Source organism: Branchiostoma floridae, chromosome 9 (genome assembly GCF_000003815.2).
Source record: "Branchiostoma floridae strain S238N-H82 chromosome 9, Bfl_VNyyK, whole genome shotgun sequence".
NCBI classification, from domain to species: domain Eukaryota; kingdom Metazoa; phylum Chordata; class Leptocardii; order Amphioxiformes; family Branchiostomatidae; genus Branchiostoma; species Branchiostoma floridae.
In genome coordinates, this window is record NC_049987.1 from 6,683,812 (window position 1) to 6,708,114 (window position 24,303).

At 41.5% G+C, this 24,303-nt stretch overlaps 2 protein-coding genes across 11 annotated transcripts in view; both read left to right on the top strand.

The window, feature by feature from the left end:
* Nucleotides 1-5,720, top strand: part of LOC118422870 (radixin-like) — a 63,079-nt gene extending 57,359 nt beyond the window's left edge. For all 7 annotated transcript variants that reach the window (XM_035830695.1, XM_035830702.1, XM_035830697.1 and 4 more), the window contains 2 exons: nucleotides 1,611-1,826; nucleotides 3,100-5,720. In XM_035830695.1, coding sequence (XP_035686588.1) covers nucleotides 1,611-1,826; nucleotides 3,100-3,264 — 381 coding nt within the window. In that variant the 3' untranslated portion in view covers nucleotides 3,265-5,720. The remainder of the gene's footprint in view (nucleotides 1-1,610; nucleotides 1,827-3,099) is intronic.
* Nucleotides 5,721-8,060: 2,340 nt separating this feature from the next.
* Nucleotides 8,061-23,977, top strand: LOC118422887 (calcipressin-2-like). 4 transcript variants are annotated; one of them, XM_035830732.1, is made up of 5 exons: nucleotides 8,061-8,239; nucleotides 14,464-14,689; nucleotides 20,030-20,203; nucleotides 22,409-22,574; nucleotides 23,036-23,977. In XM_035830732.1, the coding sequence occupies exons 2-5, from the start codon at nucleotides 14,501-14,503 to the stop codon at nucleotides 23,179-23,181; spliced, it is 675 nt and encodes a 224-aa protein (XP_035686625.1). In that variant the 5' UTR covers nucleotides 8,061-8,239; nucleotides 14,464-14,500; the 3' UTR covers nucleotides 23,182-23,977. The 4 variants fall into 4 exon arrangements, with proteins under 4 accessions (XP_035686625.1, XP_035686627.1, XP_035686626.1 ...); XM_035830734.1 differs by having other exon boundaries at nucleotides 8,089-8,239; nucleotides 14,467-14,689; XM_035830733.1 differs by lacking the exon at nucleotides 8,061-8,239 and adding an exon at nucleotides 11,138-11,646.
* Nucleotides 23,978-24,303: the final 326 nt, after the last annotated feature.

A 24,303-nucleotide genomic window follows, 5' to 3' on the forward strand; every position in this document is an offset into this window, starting at 1 on the left:
AAAAAGGCTATAGCCTGAGTGTGATTTCTAACTTGGTAAAATAAAATGAATGAAATGGAATTGGACTGGGGGCTGAAACCCTCAGAGAACTTGAACCTGGCTATACTCACTTCTTGAAACTGTGTGTGCCAGACTCTGTTTTCATTGTGTCAGATCTTTCAGATCCACGTGGTTTTTCTTTTCCAAATCTGAGAACAAATGATTCAAACTGGTGGCCAAGCTGGTCAGCACTCTTTCAACTTTGCAGTCATTGCAAGTTTGATTCCCACTCTGTTCCTTCTTCATGTGGAGTTTATTTGATTTCATGGTGGCTGTGTCATGTTCTGTTGCGCAGTGTCACTGGTTAGATACGAGTGCACACGTGTTAAAACTCATCTATGAAATACATGTGCACCACAACGTCCACAGGTGCAATTTTTTTTCCTCACAGCAGTTTCTAACTTTTTCTGTCTTTACTCATGAATGCATCATTATCTCTTTTCACATATGTACCAATTCAACTCACATGGATTCACAATGACTTTGTTAGCAGTTGGTGGTAAAATACAGACTCAACAGAGTTTAGCCTGTTTTATCAATTCATTTAGAAAGACATAATGTATAGAAGGTTTTGGGAGGTCCTTTACTAAGAGAGATGTATAATAATCTGGTTGTTTGCTAGCTTCATTTTTTCAATCTAGCAATGTCAGGAAACTCAATTGATAAGCAAGTTAAATCTTACTACCAGCTCTACAGTTTGTAGTAATTGTAGTGAAATTCCTCTAGCCTGGACCAAACCTTCCTATGGTGTTACGAATAGTACGATTTGGTAAAAATAAGCCAGGAAAGTGATCCCATTATATTACAAGGATAACATTGCTCCTTCACTGCGAGGGCAAAAAAGTAAATGATACTCTATGGTGACAAAACTGCAGTTGTAAGTTATTCTAATTTCTGTTTGGCTAAATTTTTCAGTGTTGGAGACTAAAATATTCCCCTGGAGTACCACAGCTAGATACTTATACAGCCCTTCCTTTCCGTTCCACGAAAATGATAACTGTTTAGTTGTTTTCCACATAACGTTGTACATGTGATTATGAATAACCCTCTCCCCAACACCCCCCAAAAGTTCCAGAGGGCGAGTGATACTTTTATGGCCTCCCTTTCCATTCCACAAAAATGATAGCTGATTTCCACATAACGTTTGTACATGTGATTGTAAATAACCCTCTCCCCAACACCCCCTGCAGTTCCAGAGGGCGATTGAGGAGCAGCAGGAGTTGTAGAAGGATATTAAAATTTGGCAAAAATAAGCCTGGAGAGTGATCCCATTACATGGGTAACATTACCTTTCACTGTGAAGGCAACAAAAGTAATGATACCTGTGGTGGTCAAACTCCCATTGTATTTTTTTTTTGGGGGGGAGCCAGTGTTGCAGTTGGAATGTTATTTTTTTCTGCCCCTCTCCAGTTTCCTTGAGTTAGTGATAGGTTTGAGACCTTGTTTGAGCTGAACTTGAAAGCGTGATAGTGATAGTTTTTCCAGTTGCACGGTTGTAATGAAGGAACACCAAATTGGTGTGGTCTTACTGTACAAATGTATAATGAAATGCCCCCCCTCCCCCCCTGTAGTTCCAGAGGGCGATCGAAGAACAGCAGGAGTTGGAGAAGAAGCTGGTGGAGGCGACACAGACGTCGACAGCGCTGCACGTGGCCGAGCACGAGGAGGGAGAGGAGAACTACACCAGCCTGGACCTGGAGAACAACAAGGACATCACCAACGCTGGCTCCGAGGAGGACCGAGTCACCTTCGCTGACAAGAACAAGATGATGAAGGACAAGCTCAAGGTTTGTAGGACATATGTGCAATGTAATTAAGAGACACCATCCATGTCATATACTGGAGAAAAGTATCATCCAAGGACACACAAGAACAAGATGATGAAGGACAAGCTCAAGGTTTGTAGGACATATGTATTGTGTAATTGAGAGACACCATACATGTCATATACTGGAGAAAAGTATCATCCAAGGACACACAAGAACAAGATGATGAAGGACAAGCTCAAGGTTTGTAGGACATATGTATTGTGTAATTGAGAGACACCATACATGTCATATACTGGAGAAAAGTATCATCCAAGGACACACAAGAACAAGATGATGAAGGACAAGCTCAAGGTTTGTAGGACATATGTATTGTGTAATTGAGAGACACCATACATGCCATATACTGGAGAAAAGTATTATCCAAAGACTTACAATGACATTCAAGATGATGAAGGACAAGCTCAAGGTTTGTTATGTCCTTCAATGATTTATGATTGTGCAATTAGGAGACTCTGTATGTCATGTATGGGAGGAAAGTTGTCACCAAGGACACACAAGGACAAGATGATGAAGGACAAGATCAAGGTTTGTTATGTCCTTCAATGATTTATGATTGTGCAATTAGGAGACTCTGTATGTCAGTATGGGAGGAAAGTTGTCACCAAGGACACACAAGGACAAGATGATGAAGGTCAAGCTCAAGGTTTGTGTTCTCCTTCAATAAGTGTTTTCATGATTGTGCAATTAGGAGACTGTAGGTGTCATGTACTTGTATTGTCCAAGGACAAGATGGTAAAGGACAAGCTCAAGGTTTGTAGGACGTTTATCTTCTCCTTACATGTACATCTATGTTCATATATATTAGAAAATTTTATGATTTTGCCATTAGAAGACAAGGTCCATGTTTACTGGAGAAAAGTCTAGTCTAAGGACACATATAGATGAGATGATTAAGGAAACAATAAAGTCAGAATAAGAAGCACCTGAATGAAAGAAAGACATTTCCTCCTCCTTCTTCTGTATTTGTGAATTTAGGAGCAATCAGAAGAAGCATGTGCACGGTAAAAAGTCTTCTGGACACATATGTAGGAACAAGAGGATTTTTAATAAAATGTTAGCAAGAACTATTTTGCTATTGTATTTACTTCCATCATGTTAAACAGTCAGTTGTACATTGTATGGCTACTGCTTTACAGTGGGCTCTGGGACATAGGTAACACAAAGCAACATTCAAGCACATACTTTATTCCATGGATGAACCTAACGACCCTCTGTTGTTTCCCGCCTACAGGAGTTGGGGAAGGAGCTGGAGATCGCGAAGGACGAGAACAAGCTGACGCGCAACGATCAGCTGAACGCCGAGAACGTCAAGGCCGGGCGCGACAAGTACAAGACGCTGAAGCTCATCCGACAGGGAAACACCAAGCAGAGAATCGACGAGTTCGAGGCTTTGTAAAATTGTAGATAACGAATCAGTAGATATGGTGGGTCCATGGGGAAAATACAAATCTTAACCAAGCACACACCGACGCATTTGTATAGAGATCACCACCGCTTTCTTTCAAAGGGAAGTTCTCTGGCGCAAGAAGAAGGGAAGTTATGATGTTACCACCATTGTACTTCACGACAAACATAAGATGGCTGTTAGGGTAACGTTCTTCTTAAGACGAGGTTTAAGAAGACAAGGTTAAGGAAAAGTAAAGTCTTGAAGGAAGTAAGACTGCCGTGTGGTCGCCATGTTTGCCCGCTTTCCATCAAAACCATGTAGGGGAAATAAGGCAAGGGGCCAAATGCATTATGGGCTAGGTGTATGCAAATGAGGGAATGGAGCAAAATTCAGAAAAATCTACTAGTGCTGCCTTGATTCTTTTCCATAATGATGATATCTGTGATGATGAATATAGATACAGCATTTTGAAGCTGTGCTACTAAATAAAGTAACAATAGAATGTTGTACAACTTGAGTCTTAGAGAGATACTTAAAGAAACTGTGATTTAGAAGGACTAAGTCTATTGAGAGGATTGTTTGCTATATTCTTTATATATTCCTAGCTTGTTGATTTTCCTGTTTGACTATCTGAACAGACTATGATAACAGACGGATGAGGATATATTTGCTGTAAGTTTAGAGTATGTTTCTGGGCGCAGTGTGTATAAATTAGCATCATTCTATTAGTCCATCCTCTGTTGCCTCTATCCTCAATTTACTTTTGTAAGCTAATCAATGAAATAATGTCGTTTCTTGATAGTAGAGTCGCTTGATAATGATGATTTGGTTCCTCTGTAGCAGTGAGGTTTACATATATTTTCCTGTAGCTAGGCCCTTCTCCGTTTTGTACCGACACACATACAGTTTTCTCTCTCCTTGTAGGGGTGAATCTTGTAGAGCAGGGGGAAAAGGTGTGTAGAAAAACTATTGCCAGCCTTGCTGTGTGATGTGAACTGTGCATATGTATAGCAGGCTGGTTACGCTGGGAAGAAGGAGCACAACATGCCTTATGTCAATCAATCACAAGCCGTCTCTACCAGACCTGTTGATGGACGGAAGAAGAAATGGTAGAAATTGGACAGAGTAGAGGACTTTGCCGGCCATTGGAGTCCATTGGTTGACCACCGTTGGTTGCAAATGGTAACTCTATGACCAGCTAACTCTTCTGGCCAATTCCTGCTATTTTCCCGGCGACCCACAGAATCTGGTAGAGACTTACACTCACAAGTTGGTGTTGGTGTGGTAAGGAATGATCCTCTGTACTTATCACTGCTTGGAGCCATTTTACAGCGCAGCCTAGTCTTGTACGGGGGTGAGGCCCATTTCCACTGGGCGGAGACCACTGGGCAACCAATGATCAGACAAGAAATCATAGCACAATCTTTTGGAAGATCTTACAGGGCAGTGAGAGGTCTCAAAATGACCTTTGAAGACCGTGGAGATCATTAAAAGATCATTGGAAAACCCTCTGGGTCATTGAAAGAGCATTGAGATCATTGGAAGATGGATGTCATTGAAAGATGACAGATCAGTTGAAGACCTGCTAAGTGACTGAAAGATTGCAAAGATCATTTTAAGACATTGGAGATTATTCAAAGATCATTGGAATACCTTTGAGCTCTCACCAAAAGATCGTTGGATGCTCAGCGGGTGCTCGACGGTCTTGCCCGGTTGGAATACCAACCGCTGGAGGCGAGGTTGATTGTTACATTCTTGTACTTACCAGGTTCCCGTTTGGACATGCTACTCCGTGGCGTGAGCTGCGGCAGAAGCCTGCCAGGAGTGTGTTCTGATTGGTTGGACCTGATGAGGAAAACTTCGAGTAGCGGTTTGTGTATGAGGGGAGGCCGTTAGGAATGAGATGTGTTGTTGTTGTTGTTGTTGTTGTTCGGATAAAACCCCACATTTCTGAATGGGACCAAATGTGGCTGATTGAGTAAAATGGCTCCTTACTGAATAAGTTACTGTGAAACAATGTTTTTGTGCATCTTTGTACCTAAGCTAAGTGATTCTGTAGCACCAGAAAGGCTTGATCAACGTTTAGTTGTTGTCGAAAGCACAAGAAACAGCAAAGGATCGTTTTGACTGTAATCGCAAAAGATAATTCTTTGGTGCTGCCTTTTGTCCAAGTACCAAGCAAAATAAGTGATTATCACAACTTGTGTTCACATACATTGTATTCCTTCCTCATATAGCTACAGTAGATATTTCTTTGTGCACTCTTATTAGAATACTTTTGTCTCTTGAGTTATTTAAAGGTCTAGTTGATATGGAAGAATGAAGAAAAGTATTAAAAGCACTCACTACTTAACTACATTGTACGTCTGCAAGAGGATAATTCTGATGTTTTCTAGGTAGCGTATTTTTGGATCATTGCACATGTATCCATCGGTTGGGGTAATAAAAGAATCCTTCTGATTGTACCAGGTGGTCATTGTGCAATTTCTTTTAGCATTTTATTTACATTTTGTACATTTATTTTATTTATGAGCCTTATTAGCTTAGGCACAGATGGGTTCCAAGGGAGCCCATGGCAGGCAAATAGAATACAAACTTAGGCAGTCATACGTAAATAGTTTCACCGGGTTGGTAAAATACTCCTGGAGTAAGGTTCTTCAAAAACACAACCAGAATTGTACTCAGACCCAGTCAGGTGGTCATTCTAACCCTGATGATGGTGTCTGATAGACATCAAAGCGTTGGAAGCGAGTACACTTCTCCTAGTGGGCCGGCAGATGATTGGTGGGCTGCTATAAGCGAGATTTAACAGGCTAACCAATGTTATGGTCTGAACTGACATAACATTTGTGATCCCTAGCTATTGAAAAACATTAATAAGTGAAAAAAAACATTACAATACTACTGCAGTACTGACGACGATAAATAAGGGTCGTTTTTGATCCACGCACTAGAGAGGCTGATATTTCCCTCCACCACGTAACATTTGTTTTCATCATCATCATCCTTTATTGATTTCAACATAGCAGACAAAATAGCAGCCTGAATAGCATTGAAATTTACAACATAAAAACCGTATATATACAATAAGAAACAATATACTGAAGTAGTAAACAACATCTCCGACGTTAAGTAGCCATTGTTACTGCCTACATGTCTACAGTTTTGAACCATTTCTGACGGTATAACCATTGGTCACACAAAAACACTACTGCATGAGAAAGTCAATTGATTTTATGTGTAACTTCTTTTTGTAAACTAGGAATGATCGAATAAACTAGAGTTCGGGGACCTCATACCTCCATGAAATATTTATTGCTTTTTTGTGGATGGTATGTATGTTTATAGTCGGTTGTATTTGAGAGTAATGGTTATATAATATAAATGTTATGGGAAAGTAGTGGTGTATTTACTTAATGACACAGAGGATGTCCATCTGATTAGTAATTATCAAAATGTGACACTTAATTGTGTAATGTGCGTTTAAGAGGTCGACGGCATATGGTAGCGTGGTGTTCCTTAAGCTTGATGTTTGGCATTTAAAATGTCTAAGGTTGTCAGCATTATTGAGGTTCGACCATGTGCCTCAGAGCTGTGTGGTGGGAGGAAGTTGGGAAACTCAGAAAGAAGAAGGGATGTGGCCAACTTTAGTCAGATGGTGATTTGATTTTCCACCAATATGTCATAACATCAGCTGTTCACACGGTACAAAAACGAGATGCACACTTTCCTCTGACAGCCCTACACCAACTGTAAGATGAATACTTGGCGCCAACCCCGTCTGCTAAAAAACAAGTACCATTGGCTACGAAAGAGACAACTAACAACTGTCCCTTATCGTAACAAAATCAGAACATCTGTATCGCCCATAAAACTTCTGACACCCAACCCAGATGAGATGACCTAATGGCATTTTAATCACCATGTCACTCAAATCAGCAGTACAGTATGTGAGACATCCATACCTGTTAAGCATTATCGTTAAATGTACCTCAACTTCTTACAATTATACTTACGCTTCACATCTCCATGATATCCTAAGCAGACATAAATAAAACTAATTATCATATTCAAAAAACTCGGGGTTCCCCAAACAGCTGTCACCTCACCATCTGCTTGGAGCTAAGCCCATTAACAAACACATAAAGCACGATGCCTGTACCAATATATCTCAAATATAGGGGTGATTTCTGATATTATTACATCGATTATAACGACAGATACGGCTCCCAAAATCTCATCGATTCGAGCTTTTATCACACCCCACCAACACAACAAGTATGAAACCAATCCATCCAGCCGTTCTTGAGTAATCATCTACACAGACAGAGACACCTAACAGAAAATATAACCTCCATTCCATGACATTTCATGGAGGTAATTAGTTAATCTCCAAGCAGATTCCTCCGGTGGCATTAAAACAGTAACATAAGCTGGGGAAGGAATTAGCCGGCAAGGGAGGATTATCGCTGTGGCCAATAACTCCTCTGCCGGCTAAACTCTTTCCCATTTGCCACAGCAAGATCTGCTTGGAGATTAGTAATTAGTCACTTTTCAAACAATGACCAAGGCATGACAGAACACCCACCTCAAGATCTGACTTTTTGGAGAATAAAATTGCGCACCGCACGGGTTTGTATGTTTGTTTGTTTTTGTTTTTTTTTTGTTATTTGGGAGGTATCGGGCTCAGAACCAAATAGGCAATACAAAAAATTCGAAGTCTAGAGGAAAATGCGGTTACAAAAGATATGGTGTCGGCAAAAACATTACACTGCAGTACTGACTACAAAATATAGATGTCGCTGTGAGACCGCTAGACAGATAGTGCTGACATTGACCAGTGCGCATGTGCAGACCGGTTGACGACATGTCACGCTCATGTGGATTTGAGTCACAGAAATTATAACTTCTACGAATATTTATAAACATTTCGTCATCATGGAGGGATTTTAGCACTTTTATTTGGTACCGGGAGACAAAGGAGGTAAGAAGCTTGGTTCTGAAACCTTTGAGATACCCACAAATGTCGCAGGATTGTGTTATCGTGGGTATTTTGAGGTGACGTTCTGAAGTAAATACATTGTTCTGTCACCGCCCACAATTTTTGCTTGTCAAAACGCAAACTGAAGCAAAATATCCCAACCTTATAACGATGTATTTTGGCATAATATGTTTCAGGGGATGTATTCACATTACTTAATTGCACGCTAAAGCTCTCAAAAATGGACAAGACACATCAAATATGATATGATATGTCATGTTTCACTGTTGACTTACAAATGTATAACGTTATTGCACACCAAGCATGTAACGTTACTAACGTTAGTATTTTTGTTAAAGTAGACTTCTTCGGGTTTGTACTCCGGTCCATTGATGATAATGATAATCATGTGGTACATAACGTTACTATCTGTGCTAGCATGTCCTTGGTATGTCAACAAGAATCTGAGAAGTCAAAGGAAGAAGGTCAGTAGGTTATTCTCTGAGTCTGAATCCCATGTGGAGTTCAAAGGGATGTATTGTAAAATTTTGGCATCAGAAGAACAAAATTTAATGTGAATTTTAAAATCTCCAGTCAGTTTGAAATTTTGTAATTTATTTTCAACGGTCTGCCTAAATACCACAAACGACCACAAACGACTCGGAAATACCACAAACGACTCTAAAATGCAGTGTATATGGGTCAAAGACCTTGTGTGGCACTCTGGAGACATTGTTTACACATTTATGAATTTAAAAAATGCAGCAAGTCCTGCGTATTCACCAGTTATTTCAAGTTAGTCCGCCGGTTTCAAGATCGAAGCGATTCTCGGCCACCATGTTGGATCGCCCGTGCTAGGAGTCTGCATGGGGAAGTTCTCGATACCTTCCACGGCTCCACAGACGACAGGACGATAAAACTATGGACGCTGTTGGTTCATAGATTATAGCATGGCACTATTCTATCATTGTCAACTTATAAAACTTGTATGCTAAGTGTTTTTCAGCCTCAATGCAAGCACGCATTCATTGACATCGCTTCGATCTTGAAACCGGCGGACTAACTCGAAATAACTGGTGAATACGCAGGACTTGCTGCGTTTTTTAAATTCATAAATGTGTAAACAATGTCTCCAGAGCACCACACAAGGTCTTTGACCCATATACACTGCATACTAGACTCTAGAGTCGTTTGTGGTCGTTTGTGGTATTTCCGAGTCGTTTGTGGTCGTTTGTGGTATTTAGGCACACCCTATTTTCAACATATGCGCGTTGGATATATCCGATCCCTTGATCTCAGAAGTTAAGCAATGCGACGGTCCGGTCAGTTCTTGGATGGGAGTCCCCCAACCAAGGACGACCGGATGCTGTAGCCTCACAAAGCTTTCCACGAAATCGTAAAACGGGACATAAAACGGGGGTCCCGTGCTCGAGGAGGCGTCTCGACCACGTTAAACAGCCTCCTTACTCAACACATTCATTGGGTACCTACTGGCTGGTAAAATACTAGTACACCAGATGTTATTATATTATTTTGTCATTTTGTCGCATTACAAGCCGCAACCAAATTCCATTACTTTTGATGGCCGAGTTAGCCAGCTGTAGATTTCCGAAGCGACCGTTGCGGTCCGGAGATCTGTCATCTGTCAACAGACTTCAGGAGCGATTCGAGCAAACTACTGAACGCGTTCTAACGTTAGTGCTTTCCTTGGTTCCCTAAAACTTTTTCTACAAACTTGTTAATGATATCAATAATATAATGTAACAAACACACAGAGACTGAAACCTGCCCAAGGGCGTACCCAGGGGAGTCACCACCTTAAATACCAGCCCATTTACCCACACACCTATAAAGTTTTGTTGGTAATTGAGTCTTTCCCACCCTAACCCAGGACTTCAACTCACTCCTTCTCCCTTTGACTTGGGAATGTTTTAGTGCCAGGTACTAGTAGTACTACAATAATGGTCTTCTGAGCTGTAACGGTTTCAAGTTGGTTGACATGAAAAGGAACTGTAGACTGATTAATCAGAGTGTGCTGGTGTTACAAGACATTCGATAGCCAACAGACTTTTGGTCAGACAAGAAAACTATAGTTACCCCGTTGGCCGCAGATGAAAAATTTGTATAACAATCAATACGGGGTCATGATACGGGGCTCCAAATTCACTTTTAAGTTTTAGGATTAGGTGCACTGGTGCACTCAACCTAGAAAATTGGGTGCAGCAACAAAAATTTGGGTGCACCACATAAAATAAAGTAGAATGTTAGAAAAAAAACTAATTACTGCTACCTACTTTTGTTCATAACTAAAAGTAACTAGACAGAAATGATGAAAAGTTGTCAATGTAATATCATTGGAAAATTTTGATGATAATGCAAATTCTATTGTATTTACATGTGTACAATGCTACTGTATATGTTTCCAGAAACATTCATTGCTGTGATTTTTTGGGATCAGCTTTCAAAATTTTTGAGCAAGCTTTTACTTGCAGTCAGTCTTGCTTGACATGTGTATACTATAGTATATATATAACAGTAGGGTTCAAGCACCACCAACTGTATACAAATGCATCTGTGTGTTTTATTTTCTGTATTTCTGCTACGTGCATATTTGCATGTCATGCGTAAAACCCATCCATGATTCAAAACAATTTGTTGCGTAATTGCAGAGAAAGGACCTCATAAATTTACACCAAATTGAAAACATTTGTGGTTTGTTTAGAAACGCAAGATTTCAGATGTAAAGCTAATTGTTCACTCATGTCCGGTACTTGTGTTTTGATATAGCTCTATGTTACTCTCCAAACCTTCTTGCGTTTTCAGACGACATTCTAGCACAGCGGATACCGTGTTAAAGTCCTTGGGCTCGAATAACAAAAGTGACGTAGTTTGCGGAAACATAAACCGTTCGTTATTCTTACTCGACAAACTGTTTGCATGTGTAAACACCGAGGCTATCTTGCGGTACTTACCCTAATTCACCTGCCATTTCTCTATCAGGTGTTTGGTAATTAGATCATTAGCCTCAGAAAGCATTACGTATTTCCAATTTGAGGTATGTGTATAATTGTGGAGTAACAAATCTGAAGGCATGGCCACAATGTGTTGGGACTATGGAGCAGGGGTGTGTGTGGAGAGTGAAACGCTACCTTTGTTTGTGGGTTTGTCTGGGCGGGTAATTGATCCAGATAATCAACAATAGACTGACGTCAGCGCTCTGGGAAAGACGCCCGTAATCTCGATCAGCTGTGTCATTAATCGGCAGTAAACCCTCGCGTCTATGCGAACAGGTGGAATCGGTTGTCGCTGTTTTTCTGGCCGTTCCCAGAGTCTGTTATTTACATGTCCTGGAGCCGAGAAGGCGGGACAGAAAAAGGTAGCCGCTTCAGGGAGCAAGAGGTTCAATCTTGGTAGGTAGATAAAGTATGCTACCTAGGTTTGGGGCATTATTGAGTTCAATATTATTCCATTTTTCATTAGATAGAAGAGTCACAAAAGACTTTGAACCTTGTGTTTATAGCATGTGATTGTGGATTTTGTGTGGGAATGTTTATATATGGTGTGGAGTACAGACAGTACCGAGGTGATGACCGAGGTATGTACATGTGTTTTACCATAAACTACATGCTTGCATGGAGGCATTTTGTTTTCAGGAAAGTAGCACCATGGAAAGGTTACTAAACTTGTAAACTACATTTTGAGTCAGTGTCAAATTTTAAACAGAGAAAACTGTTAACAGGTTTATGTCCATATTGAAAGTTTGGTAAGAATTCAATTATTGATTAGCTCACCACAAATGTTTGGAATTTTCAATATGTGAATAAGAATTTCTGCAATCTTTGAGAGTTGTCTTGTTTATTTGTGGAGTATGAAAGTAGTGAACCATGCATTCTTTGATCTGTGTTGTGTATACAAGTTTGTGTTTATAACTCTGAGTTAGGTTATGAAAGGATAATCCATGATTTTTTGGTTCCCACTACATGTAGCATAGCTACTAGCAGGGTTGAACGAGTTTTCTAAAATCCACTTGTCCTATCAGGCAAGCACATAAAAAATGTACTTCCCTGAACCAATTTTTCACTTGCCCAAAATTCAAATGTCACTGTTACTAGTGTGTGCATTTTCACTTCCAGCAATGGAATTCTCTGTAGACAATTGCTTGATGTCATGACTCTAAAAAGTAACAAGTATATCAAAATTGCACTAAAATCAATGGAAAAATCTTACTTGCCCGATCGGACAAGTGGGGTAGGACATGCACTTGCCCGAACAGCACTTTCACTTGCCCTGGACAATAGGGCTAGTGGACTTGTTTATCCCTGCTTCCTGCAACCTGTACACGTGAAATTGTGAAATCAATGCAAATTTAGTGCCAAGTACCTACTTCAGTAGAGAGAAGGTTAAACAAGCTTTTACAATTTGCATGTGTTTCTTACCAAGGTAGTGCTGGATGGTAGGGCTAACGTTTTTGTTTTTTGTTTTTTGTTTGACAGTGTTGGTTTCTTGTTTCAAAAGACTATATATGCATCCAGTACAGTTTGGTCATGGGCATACTGGAGGGTATCTGGCTCAGAACTCGTGATCAATGGTTCTAGGTTCGAGTCCTGCCTGCTGCTAATGTTGTGCCCTTGAGAAAGGCACTTAATATGATTTTCCTCCCTCTACACAGGTGTAAAAATGGGTACTTGACTTGGTTGGGAGGTAAAAGGCAGTGATAGGTGAGGGATGGGACCTGCCTTCCAATACAGAGCATATACCCAGCCTTGACACAGTGGGTAAACAACCCACTGCCCTTAAGGTCTCATTGATGAGTTTCTTCTTCCCATAGACTTCTATGTTATAATTCGTGGTTTAAATGGGCGCGTTCATAATGAAGCTACGTGAAATTTCAGCAGATTTTTCATTCTATGTCGAGCACATTTACCCTATATCGTGGGAAAAAATTGCCAATGTAAACTATACGTAGGAACTTTTTTTATAGCAATTACAAACTACGATTAGTCAATCCCCACAAAAGGCACTTTTTCGCTGCTACCGGTATTGTACAACCGCACCACTCAGAACCCACGACTGTGTACCTCCGACCTAGCGCGCGGCTGCAAAACTTTACCTGCTAATTTCTTCAGTTACAAATAAGCTTTCACCAATCGAACTTTTGAGATCAGTTCCGCTGGCTAAAAGGGAATTTCGCACCGCTAAAAACATGCGTCCGTGCAGCCGTTCATTTTTGGCTCGGATCTCTTTTAGGGTACCCACTCGCGGAGTAATACATCAATGAGACCTTAAAGCCTTAAAAAGGCTTTGGGACTACCTATACCTTTATCTATTTTACAGATATTACTGTAACACCACTAGTTAGGATGGACAGAATAGTAACATTTGTTTTTTTGTTTATTCAGAAGACCCGACCCAGCACAAACATTACCCTAACTAAGGATGGTCCTGAATACAGGGGAGATGGACGCCAAAGCTAAATGTTTGTTTGTTTGTTTGTTTGTTCAGAAGACCCAACCCAGCACAGACGTTACTCTAACTAAGGATGGTCCTGAATAAAGGAGAAATGGACAGCACAGCTAATGTTTGTTTGTTTGTTTGTTTGTTTGTTTATTCAGAAGACCCGACCCTGCACAGACATTACTCTAACTAAGGATGGTCCTGAACAAAGGAGAAATGGACAGCACAGCTAATGTTTGTTTGTTTGTTTGTTTATTCAGAAGACCCGACCCTGCACAGACGTTACTCTAACTAAGGATGGTCCTGAACAAAGGAGAAATGGACAGCACAGCTAATGTTTGTTTGTTTGTTTGTTTATTCAGAAGACCCGACCCTGCACAGACGTTACTGTAACTAAGGATGGTCCTGAACAAAGGAGAAATGGACAGCACAGCTAATGTTTGTTTGTTTGTTTGTTTATTCAGAAGACCCGACCCTGCACAGACGTTACTCTAACTAAGGATGGTCCTGAACAAAGGGGAGATGGATCGCACAGCTAAATGTTTATTTGTTTGTTTGTTTGTTCAGAAGGCCCGACCCTGCACAGACGTTACTCTAACTAAGGATGGTCCTGAACAAAGGGGAGATGGATCGCACAGCTAAATGTTTATTTGTTTGTTTGTTTGTTCAGAAGGCCCGACTCAGCACAAACATTACTGTAACTAAGGATGGTCCTGAACAAAGGAGAGATGGACGGCACAGCTAAATATTTATTTGTTTGTTTGTTTATTCAGAAGACCAGACCCAGCACAAACATTACTATAACTAAGTATGGTCCTGAACAAAGGAGAAATGGACGGCACAGCAAATGGTGCTCCTAACAGTGAGGAGATGGAGATAGAGGAGGAGCTTGGTCCAGAGGAGGAGGAGGAGGGAGAGGTGGAGGCTCAGGAGGAACTCCCCACAGCTCTACATGTGGTCAATGTACCAGATGAGCTGTTTGGGGACCTAGCTGTCAGGGTAAGGAATATAATATGTAATACACTTGCTTTCATAAGTATGGACCAGAAATCATTCTTAATTAGCCTGGGTACAATCCGGGTAGTAGTTCGCTCCTATTTATATGTTCACTTTTGCAGGGCCTGAAATACTTTTTTCAGCCAGGTTGTCCAAGTGGCAACCTGAGTCAAAAGCCAGGTTGCGCCATCAACATTTCAGGTTGCCCCACTTTCAAATTGTTACTTTCTTCAAATCAGCTACTTATCCATTATCTTTTCTTCCAGTTATATGTAACTATGTAATTATGTTTTATGTTATCAAAAAATAAATACAAAAGCTTATGCATGTAGGTGGGGAAAAAGCAGTGTTCCAACAGCAAAATTTCAGGTTGCTCAGTGTGCAACCTGGGTTCAAAATCAAGTTGCGCAAAGCAAAATGTGGTTGCATTTTCAAGTGGGAAAGTGGGTATTTCGAGCCCTGCTTTTGCTACCCGTCTGGAGACCTGCACATTCAAACCGTTTGGTGGCAACGTCAGTAAATGAGGAAATTAAGGAATGGGTCCTAGAGCACTTGTTCGATGACAACAGACCCTCCCGCAAGTGGAGGGCCTTTTGGGTGTTGGAACGCTGGTTAGAATGAGCAGGACCAATATAGGGACTAATCAGTGCCCTCGTCCAAAATTTGGACAAATTTTTCCAGAAGTTAACGTTGTCACGGTTCCCAGATGAAACAGCAGAGAAGTGAGTGTATATTGAAGTGCATGGTAAATATCAGAGAAAGTAGTGACTGTATATAGTGTATAATAAACGCCGGTGCAAACTACTTTCCGGATGGTACCCAGGCTAATCCTTAATACCTTTATCTCAAAACAAGACTTAATTAATTGGTATCCTTGACAGAAGTTGATATAGCATCTTAAATTTGACACAGATAGCTGTAAGATCAGATGTCTATGATAAAGAAGCAGACATGGCAGTTCAATATGGTGCTTCAAACACTAAGACTGTGATCTAACATTCTGACACAATTCTTGGATATGTTATCACTGTCAGAACTCTCACACAGATAGTGTTTTACACGCGATGTGCAGGCATGAATGTTTTAGACATACAAGGCACCGCCAGAGTAGAGCCCCTATCACACATGACTGACAATCGCCTTCCAACCTTCTCCAGACCACTGCTGGAGTTAAGGGTTATCTGTGGTTAGGAGTTGGTCAGCAAGGTTGCCTTTCAAAGACTAATAGCAGTAATAGCATTACTAGAATTAGTATTAGTTTAGTATGCTGCTTGGGATTGTGTGTTTGTAATAGAGGAAGAATGAAAGAAACTAATATAAAAGAAAGAGGATCAAACGAGCTAGAAGTCATAATATGAATTCCAGACTAATCCCAAACCACCTCGTACATTGGCTGGGGAGTGGTCGGGAGCAAAGTTGTGATAATGTACTGTAATGAGTCTTGAATGTGTGACGGGCTTGAAGTAACACGAGTCATAAAGCATTGATAGCGATATGCACTAATTAAGGAATTGATCATGAGTTAATGAAGGTCCTACATGTTTCCATACATGGGGATTAGCTAATGAACATGGTGTCAGAAATTTGTGTGGCATTGCATATCGTAACATTAGGGTAATTGGCTCAAAGCCTAGAGGTCCTGGGTTAGAGTCCCCTCATATGCTCTGATGTCGTGCCCTTGGGAAATGAACTTCACACAAATGTCCTCATTTCACTCAGGCATATATTCCTCAGATAGGACGTTAAATAGAGGTCCTATGTTGAGGAGAGTCAATGAAAAAGTCTACTATGTACTATCCGGTGCAATGGCCTAGTGGGTAGAGTGTTCGCCTTGCATTCGGTAGGTCGTGAGTTCGATCCCCGGCCGAGTCATACCAAAGACTCTAAAAATGGTACATGCTGCTTTCTCTGCTTAGCACTCAGCACTCATGAGGAAGAGTACCGAAGTTAAACACACATCACTACCAGCGGACCAGCCCCCTGCTGTAGTGGCTTGCACATGTGTGGCCCAAGGGCTTCGAAGTGGGGATGGGCGCCACCCTACGCGTCTGTAGATGCATGGGCAAACTTTAACTTTTAACTTTAACTATGTACTTAATCAACAGAGTAGTGTGTGTGGATCAATTAAGTCTGTCCAAATATGCAGCTACCACCTGGTAGCCACGTGTCCCACATTGTGCCTTTCATTTAGACCTATCTTGTTACATGTGTATTTGCAATTAGCCTTTAGGCATTAATTTTGATTTGACTTTTCAATATACTCATGTACAAAAAATGTGTACATGTATAATGATTTCAGCTAATGCCCTACATGTTCATGTATATGTAGTAGTGGACATATCATTAAGCTAATGAAGATATGACCTGATTTTAGGTCCCCTGTTCCCCGTACAACTGACTGAACATGTGCTGCAAATCAGATAGGATTTAACCAGTCAGTTGCTTTTAGCAGATTTTCTATCTTTATTTATTTATTTATTTGCCAATGATACAACTCATTACATGGATCTGCCTAGGCAGCTTTGGGCTGGTAGCGGCAGATCCACAGAGATACAGACGAACATACATCATCGGTCGACGTGATCGCACATGTTCGCACATGTTAACACACGACAGGGTTATACCGCCCCTTACGGGGTGACATACCCTTTCATATGCGCCAGGTCTCCCGTCCGGGTGAATGATGTAAATCACCGTGAGCCGAAGCTATGTACTCATTTTCACCTGAGTATAGTGAGGAAAGCCGTGTAAAGTGCCTTTCCCAAGGGCACAAGATCGGTAACACGGCAGGCGGAATCGAACCCGCAACCTCTCGGTCACGGGGCGAACACGGCCCCACTGTGCTATGCGGTCCCGGTTTAAAGCAATATCTAACCTGGAAAACCAGACTTTTAGCCAGGGCCCACAGTGAATCTGTGTGGCAGCCAAGGCAGGTTTTCCCAAGGACCTTAGATAAGAATTTGTCTTTCAGTGAGAGTTTGCTGGCCTACCCAGGGTAAGCAGTATCAGAAAAAAGAACTTAAAACACAGAAGATTGTGTTGAGAGTAACCAGGCACTTCTTTAATGTGTAGATTACGTCAAGCCAGTAATGTACATGCCTTTTGATAGCAAATGTCCGATGCATTTTTTCAGAAATACGGCCCAATTTATTTCCCATTTGCAAAGTTACACAAAGATAGCTCCACCAAAATGAACGCATTCTGCAGTAATATCCTAAAGGTCACAAAAGTTAATGTCAGAATTTAGATAAAATCGATCCATTCCACTTTAACTGCTCAGTCATCAGAATACAACCCTTTATCTATATTCCCAAACTCACCCCAAACACAAATTAGTATCCATCATCGTCCTTAACCAAAATCCCAATGTCAACACTCACCCACACTTCAAGCACATGTAGTAATCATTGTACTGGTAAAACACACAGAGTAGCAGCTCTAGGCAGAGTTCTGATTTTTACAGAAGAAAAAGGCAATGCCATATTTAACCTCCCTTCATAGCCCCATAAAAAAAGGCATGAACCACATTTTGTGCCAAATTTCTAACTTAGATTTAGCAGCCTGAAGGTAGCTAAAACATTAAAAGGTCCCATTAATAGATTTCAAACCTACCAGTAATTCTTTAAAACATCTGACTGGTAAAGATAAACGCTGTGACATTAGATTTTTAAAGACCTCACGGCGCCATACAGGAAAACGTGACCTTTCGCACACCATGTCCAATATTGCCAGTGACGCAAATGATCCCACCTCTGAAGCGATCCTGAACACCCAATTACAACAGCCATTAGTCCTGATGGCTCCATCTACAGCACCATCAGTCTGGCAAAAACAACTCTGTCAGAGGTTTTCAGACCTACAGAAAATAGTCTGAAAATCCACCTGGAAAGTCTGTCATCAACTGAGATAGGGCTGGGTATCGGTACAGCGTACCGGTACAAAACCGGTTTTTCTTATTGGACCGGTCCAGAAAAACCGGACCTAAAAAAATTAGGTGGACCGGATGTTGGACCGATTAGAAAATTAACTTATTATTTTATCAGGCATTCACACGTTTTGGCGCTTGCAGTTGGAAGAAAATGACAAGAGTGAAGTAGAGTAGAGTTTATAGTAATTTCTAGCAAGTTTTACAGTCAATCGTACAGGTGCAGTTAGCGTTGTAGGATTTTAAAACGACAGTGTAAGTCTCATACTCCACCAAACAGATTTCTTTGTAGTGAAATGGATCATTGGTATGAGTCATACTGAATCAGGTCCAGGTTCAGGTCCGGACCTGGACCTGATCATCTGGACCTGAACCGAACCTGGACCTGAATTTTCTGTACCGGTACCCAGCCCTATTCAGACCTATAGAAAATAGTCTGAAAATCCACCTGGAAAGTCTGTCATCAACTGAGATGATAGTGGATATAATCTCTGTCAAGTTTGTGTCTGTATTCTTCACACCATCAGTCTGGCCCGAACATCTCAGATGTGGGGTTCTCAGTATCACTCACCAAAATAATCTGAACTGGAAACAATCAAGCCAAAAATCTGTCTGAATTGATGATAGGGGTCAAGTTTGGAACTGCATTCTTCACACTTTTAGCCTGAGTGACCGCTGGCTGAATACTTTTGCGTGCTCTGAGGTTAGCCAGTGGTCACTATGGAAAATGGTACTCAGGCTAACAGCAACACCTAGCTATAGTGCGAAGTAGAACCTGTCATTGATGCCATGATGATTAGAAAGGTGACAGACAGTCACCGAGACGTTGGCTACCCATGTACCTGTATAAACACTTGGTTGTCTTACCACTACAGGGCTCAAAATACTGGGTGCATGTGCACCCAGGTGCACTCAAAATTGGAGCTGTGCACCCAATTGTTTTATTTTCTTAGGTTTATGTATGTAAAGATATCAAAGTACTAGTATACTAGTATAAAAGATATTCTTGACATCTAAGTTAGAAAGATGATGGAAATGTCTGTCATTGTACTTGTTTAAGAATGTCATAGCTTGTAACTAAGTTTTATCATTAAGTTATTACTTAAATTTAAGTGGTGCACCCAATTTTTTAAGCTGGATGCACTAGTGCACCTAATCCCAAAAATGAATTTCGAGCCCTGCACTAAGAATTTTCTTATTCAGCCTGATAGGAATGTGTGTACCTTTGATACATACAGTTTTAGGGAGTGAATACAGTCAGGTTTAAGTTTTTTTCTCATAGACCTCTTATTCTTATTCTTTACTTGGAAAAATCTGTGAACCACAGAAATGGTTTTGTGGGGCCTGCACGTTTTACAATCGTTCTGGACGTCACTGGAGTACTCATCATCAATCTGTGACGTCTGTCTCTCCTCTAGAACGCGTTCGAGGGTCTCTTTATGGCCTACAGCGACAGAGCGTCTTTCTCGTACCTGAAGAGCTTTCGGCGAGCGAGAGTTTACTTCCCGACGTCGGACGAGGCAGCGAGAGCGAGAGTCGAGCTGCATCTCAAGGAATTCATGGAGAAGGAGCTAAAGGTGTACTTTGTGCAGGTGAGGGAAACGTTGGTTTTTAATGATTTTGATTTTTACAAAAATGTTTGTCACTTTTCTTCATAATGATGTGCAATTCAAATTTTTTGGGGGTTCATATTACAATACATAAAGTGTCATTACCTGGGTACCATCTGATTACTACCAGGCCCACACTCGAAAAATCTTTCAAGACAGGCCCGGTAGTTATCGGATGGCACCCAGGCCCAACAATGTCAGGCCCAAGGGATGGTTAGATACTTTTTTCTGCTTTCTTCAATGTTTGAGGTTCATGAAAGCAAGTTCTTCTTCAAAGTGAAAATTGAAGGTCGAAAGTATTTTCAGCCTTTCTTGGATTTGCTGTTTGTGTTACTGTGTGCAGGAAAATATTAGATTCAAATCAGATTATGAGAAGCTGTTAAGGTTGTAGAAATCAGCGGCAATAGTTAATGTCAAGAGCACTTGATCCATGCTTTTTTGTAATGAAATAGATGGTATTAGATTTGGAAAACAGGAAATGGAAGAGGATTACAGTGGAGAGATCCGAGTCCAAGGTTGGGCCTGAGGGGGCTTATCGGTGGAGCCATCGGTCTGTGATATAACAACCTATTTCCTAGATGGCATTGATGAAGGTGGTAGGGAGAAGTGCCGACGTCAATGGAAATGGGCATGATCACCGCTTATTGTGTTGTCACTTGGGACAGTTCATGGATTGTCTGAGGGGAGGGTCAGAGTGATTGGGGACAGTTCATGTACTGTACGTATTAGGGGAAGGTCAGAGTGATTAAGGGACAGTTCATATACTGTCTGGGGGAGGCAGTGTACTGGGGACAGTTCATATACTGTATGAGGGGAGGGATGAGGTTTCATGTTCTATGGATTGATCATGTACTGTTTAAGGGTACGTTTTTGTCGATCTCATAAAACACATGATTCAATGCTGTTATCTCCTTAGATCCAGACGTACATCACAGGAACCATGTCTTTGTGTAGTTGATGTAGATACAGCCTGGAGGAGAGATAGAGACCCTCACCTGCGTCCGCCACTCCAGACCTGACAACCCCCACCCCATTTACCTAACACAGTAACAGTTAACATGTTTTTTTGTACACACACACACACTCTTCACCTGTGCCTCCCCCCTCCCCCCCCCCCCCCCCCCCACACACCCATTACTAGAACCTAACAGCGAGACGTCGGCTAGCGATGTACAGTCAAACCTGTCTATAGCGGCCACTCAAGGGACTGGTCAAAATTGGCCACTATAGAGAGGTGGTCCCTATAGAGAATATGCTAACAAATTGACCACAAGCAATAAGTTACACATGGTTTTAGTACCCACTGATCTTTATTCACAGATTACAGTACTGTACATGTACTGCAATGATTTTTACACTATATGTATTAAGAAAATAAAAGCTATAAAAAGTTTTAAATGTTCTACAGTTTATATTGTCTGAAGAGACCGGTATCGTCATATATCTTTGATCTTTCGTCTTGTATCCTTTGATACTTCGCCGTCCGTGTGCTCCCTCCCGCGTTCACACGTCAGGTTCGCCCATTATGCTAATGTGGTACTCACAAGAAAAGTCTTGTCACTCTTAATAAATGTAAGAAAAATCCACCATAGCCTGAAGTTCATATTATTTTGTCTTTGTAACAATTCATTCAGAAAGTTTTTGTGATGAAAATTAACCTAAGCGGTAGTGTATTAGAGCGTATCTTTAACGCAATTTACCTCCGTAATATTGGTGTCGTCTATTGACCTTATATGACCTCGTTTGTCGGCGGGTATGGGTAGCGCCAGTTTACGAAGTTTTGTTTTGAAAATAAATCAAAGAGGTTTTAAATCCGTAGGGTGTAGGGTGACCATACGGCAGCTGTATATAGCCGATCGCGTGCCGAAACATAGATCAGCGGTCTGCGTGGCCGTTATCGGCAGTGATTTTGTACCTGCGGGACCGGAAATCGTGTGGCCGTGGCCGCGTTGGACAGGTGGCCGCTAAGCCTATCTCTTAATCATTACGAATCCAAGGGACCGACAAAAAGTGGCCACTATGGGCAGGTGGCCGTTATGCAAAGGTGGCCGCTAATACAGGTTTGACTGTACACACACACCATTCACCAGTACCTCCCAACCCAGACCTGTGCCCCCCACTGCACACATGACAATCCCCACCCCACAAATCTAACTGTTGCTATGTTTGTGTGTGTTTGTTCTGTAGATGGAGCCGTCCAGCAGAGACAGAGACCCCCACCTGCGCCCCCCCACCCCAGAGAAACAGTTCCTCATCTCTCCGCCAGCCTCACCGCCCGTCGACTGGGAACCAATCACTGAGCAGCACCACGTGAACTATGACCTCCTCACAGCACTGGCACAGCTGTCACCAGGTGTGTGAGCCAGGGATTTTTTTAGATAGCTCTATTCACTGATGTGTTCCCATGTATTCCACCTGTGAGAACATTACCTGATATACAAGTGGATTTTATCTGAAACGCCCAACTCTTCAGAAATTTATCCAGTTGCTTGATTTATTTGAATTCGTATTATGATTTTATGTTCTACCTTCAATAACTTAACAAACAGACGTGACCACTCATGTTCCACTATGTAATGTTTTTCCTAGATGTCTAACCTACATTGACTGGTGTGATCCCAGTGGCATTGCACTTCAGCTTGGTTAAAAATCCATACCACACTTGTCAGAAAAGTAGGGATGTCCCCATGTGCCCGGCTGAAAATGCGAGCTGTATCAAAGCCACAATGCACTACAACAATCTGCATTTAATAGCAGTGATTCACCTCAGTCAGTTGATGATGATAATTTTACCTTTTTTTCATGTATCATCAGGTGAGCCACACGAGTTGATCCCTGCCGAGGGCGACAAGCCGAGCATCGTGATCCACGTGTGTGAGGACACGCCCGAGCAGCGCGCCATGGGCCTGGAGAAACCTCGCATCGTGCAGACCAGGAGACCCGACATCTCCGAGTCATGAGCACGTACAGAAAAACTGCCTCCAACTACTGCTGGAGGACAGGAAAGGGTTTACAAGAAACTCTACAAGGACTGGTAAAGCAGGGAAATGTGCAAAGTACATGCTTCTTGTACCCCTTCAACAGCCTCTCGACCTGTCCTCCAAAACATGTGCCAGAAGTCCTGTGGAAAGATCTGTAAAATTTCTTGATCGTTCACTGCAACATGCTTGGCTTGGCATCACAGTACTGCTCACAGTGCAGACGTTGTAAGAACATAACAATGTACAGATGAACAGCAAGTATATGTTACAACTGTGTACTTAGGGCCAAGGCTTTAATACAGAGGAGCGTAGGCTTAGAAAATACAACTGTAGAAAAGATATCCACCAAGTAGTCAGTGGCTTATTTATTGTTGAGGACTTTGTTTTATTGAGAATGAACTTTCCGTAGCTAGGAAACAGCGGTGTGGAGCAATTACGGTATTCATCCACCAGGGATGGAAGTTCGTTTGGCGGATAGTTACACTGGAATACCTACCCTGAAACTTTAGTCGCACAAAAAATGATGGTTGCACATTGGACATGAATGAAGTAAGATGTAACTACAAACCTCACTGCCTCTCTTCTGAGCTTGAATCTAAAATTCTGTAGCTAACGTCAAAATTTTAAACAAGTGATTTAACAAAGGTTTTATTATTTTCTGACACTTGTGTATAGGCCATATACAAGTGTTCATTATTATACACCAATGTATAGAAGCAACCTCAGTCAAAAATGGAATGCACAGCTCCAAGTTTGGGACGGGGTACCAAAAAAAGTTCACAATTATGCACCCAGTATAGTCACTGCACAGTCCACTTAGTGTTGAGCACATTATAACTGCAGTAGAGACAGCTCACCTCACTACAATGTCATGATAGGCACTGTGTGATTAGGAATGGTGACATCGGATGTGTTGGGTACAGGGGTCTAGCCAGCGTCCATTTTTCCGTCAATTGACGGAAATTTGCCGCATCTGACGGAAAAATTTTAAAACCAATCCGTCAACCTTGACGGACAAAAATCCTTGGTGGAAGCTACAGGCGGCTTGGGGACGCCGTCCACGGCCGTAAAAGCCACACATTGTTTGTTTTGCTATTGTTA

Excerpts from the sequence above, each read along its gene's own strand:
- LOC118422887 (XM_035830732.1), top strand. The coding sequence starts at position 14,501 with ATGGTCCTGAACAAAGGAGAAATGGACGGCACAGCAAATGGTGCTCCT. Across the intron at positions 14,690-20,029 it reads TTGGGGACCTAGCTGTCAGG|AACGCGTTCGAGGGTCTCTT; the intron begins GTAAGGAATATA and ends TCTCTCCTCTAG. Across the intron at positions 22,575-23,035 it reads ACTGGCACAGCTGTCACCAG|GTGAGCCACACGAGTTGATC; the intron begins GTGTGTGAGCCA and ends ATGTATCATCAG.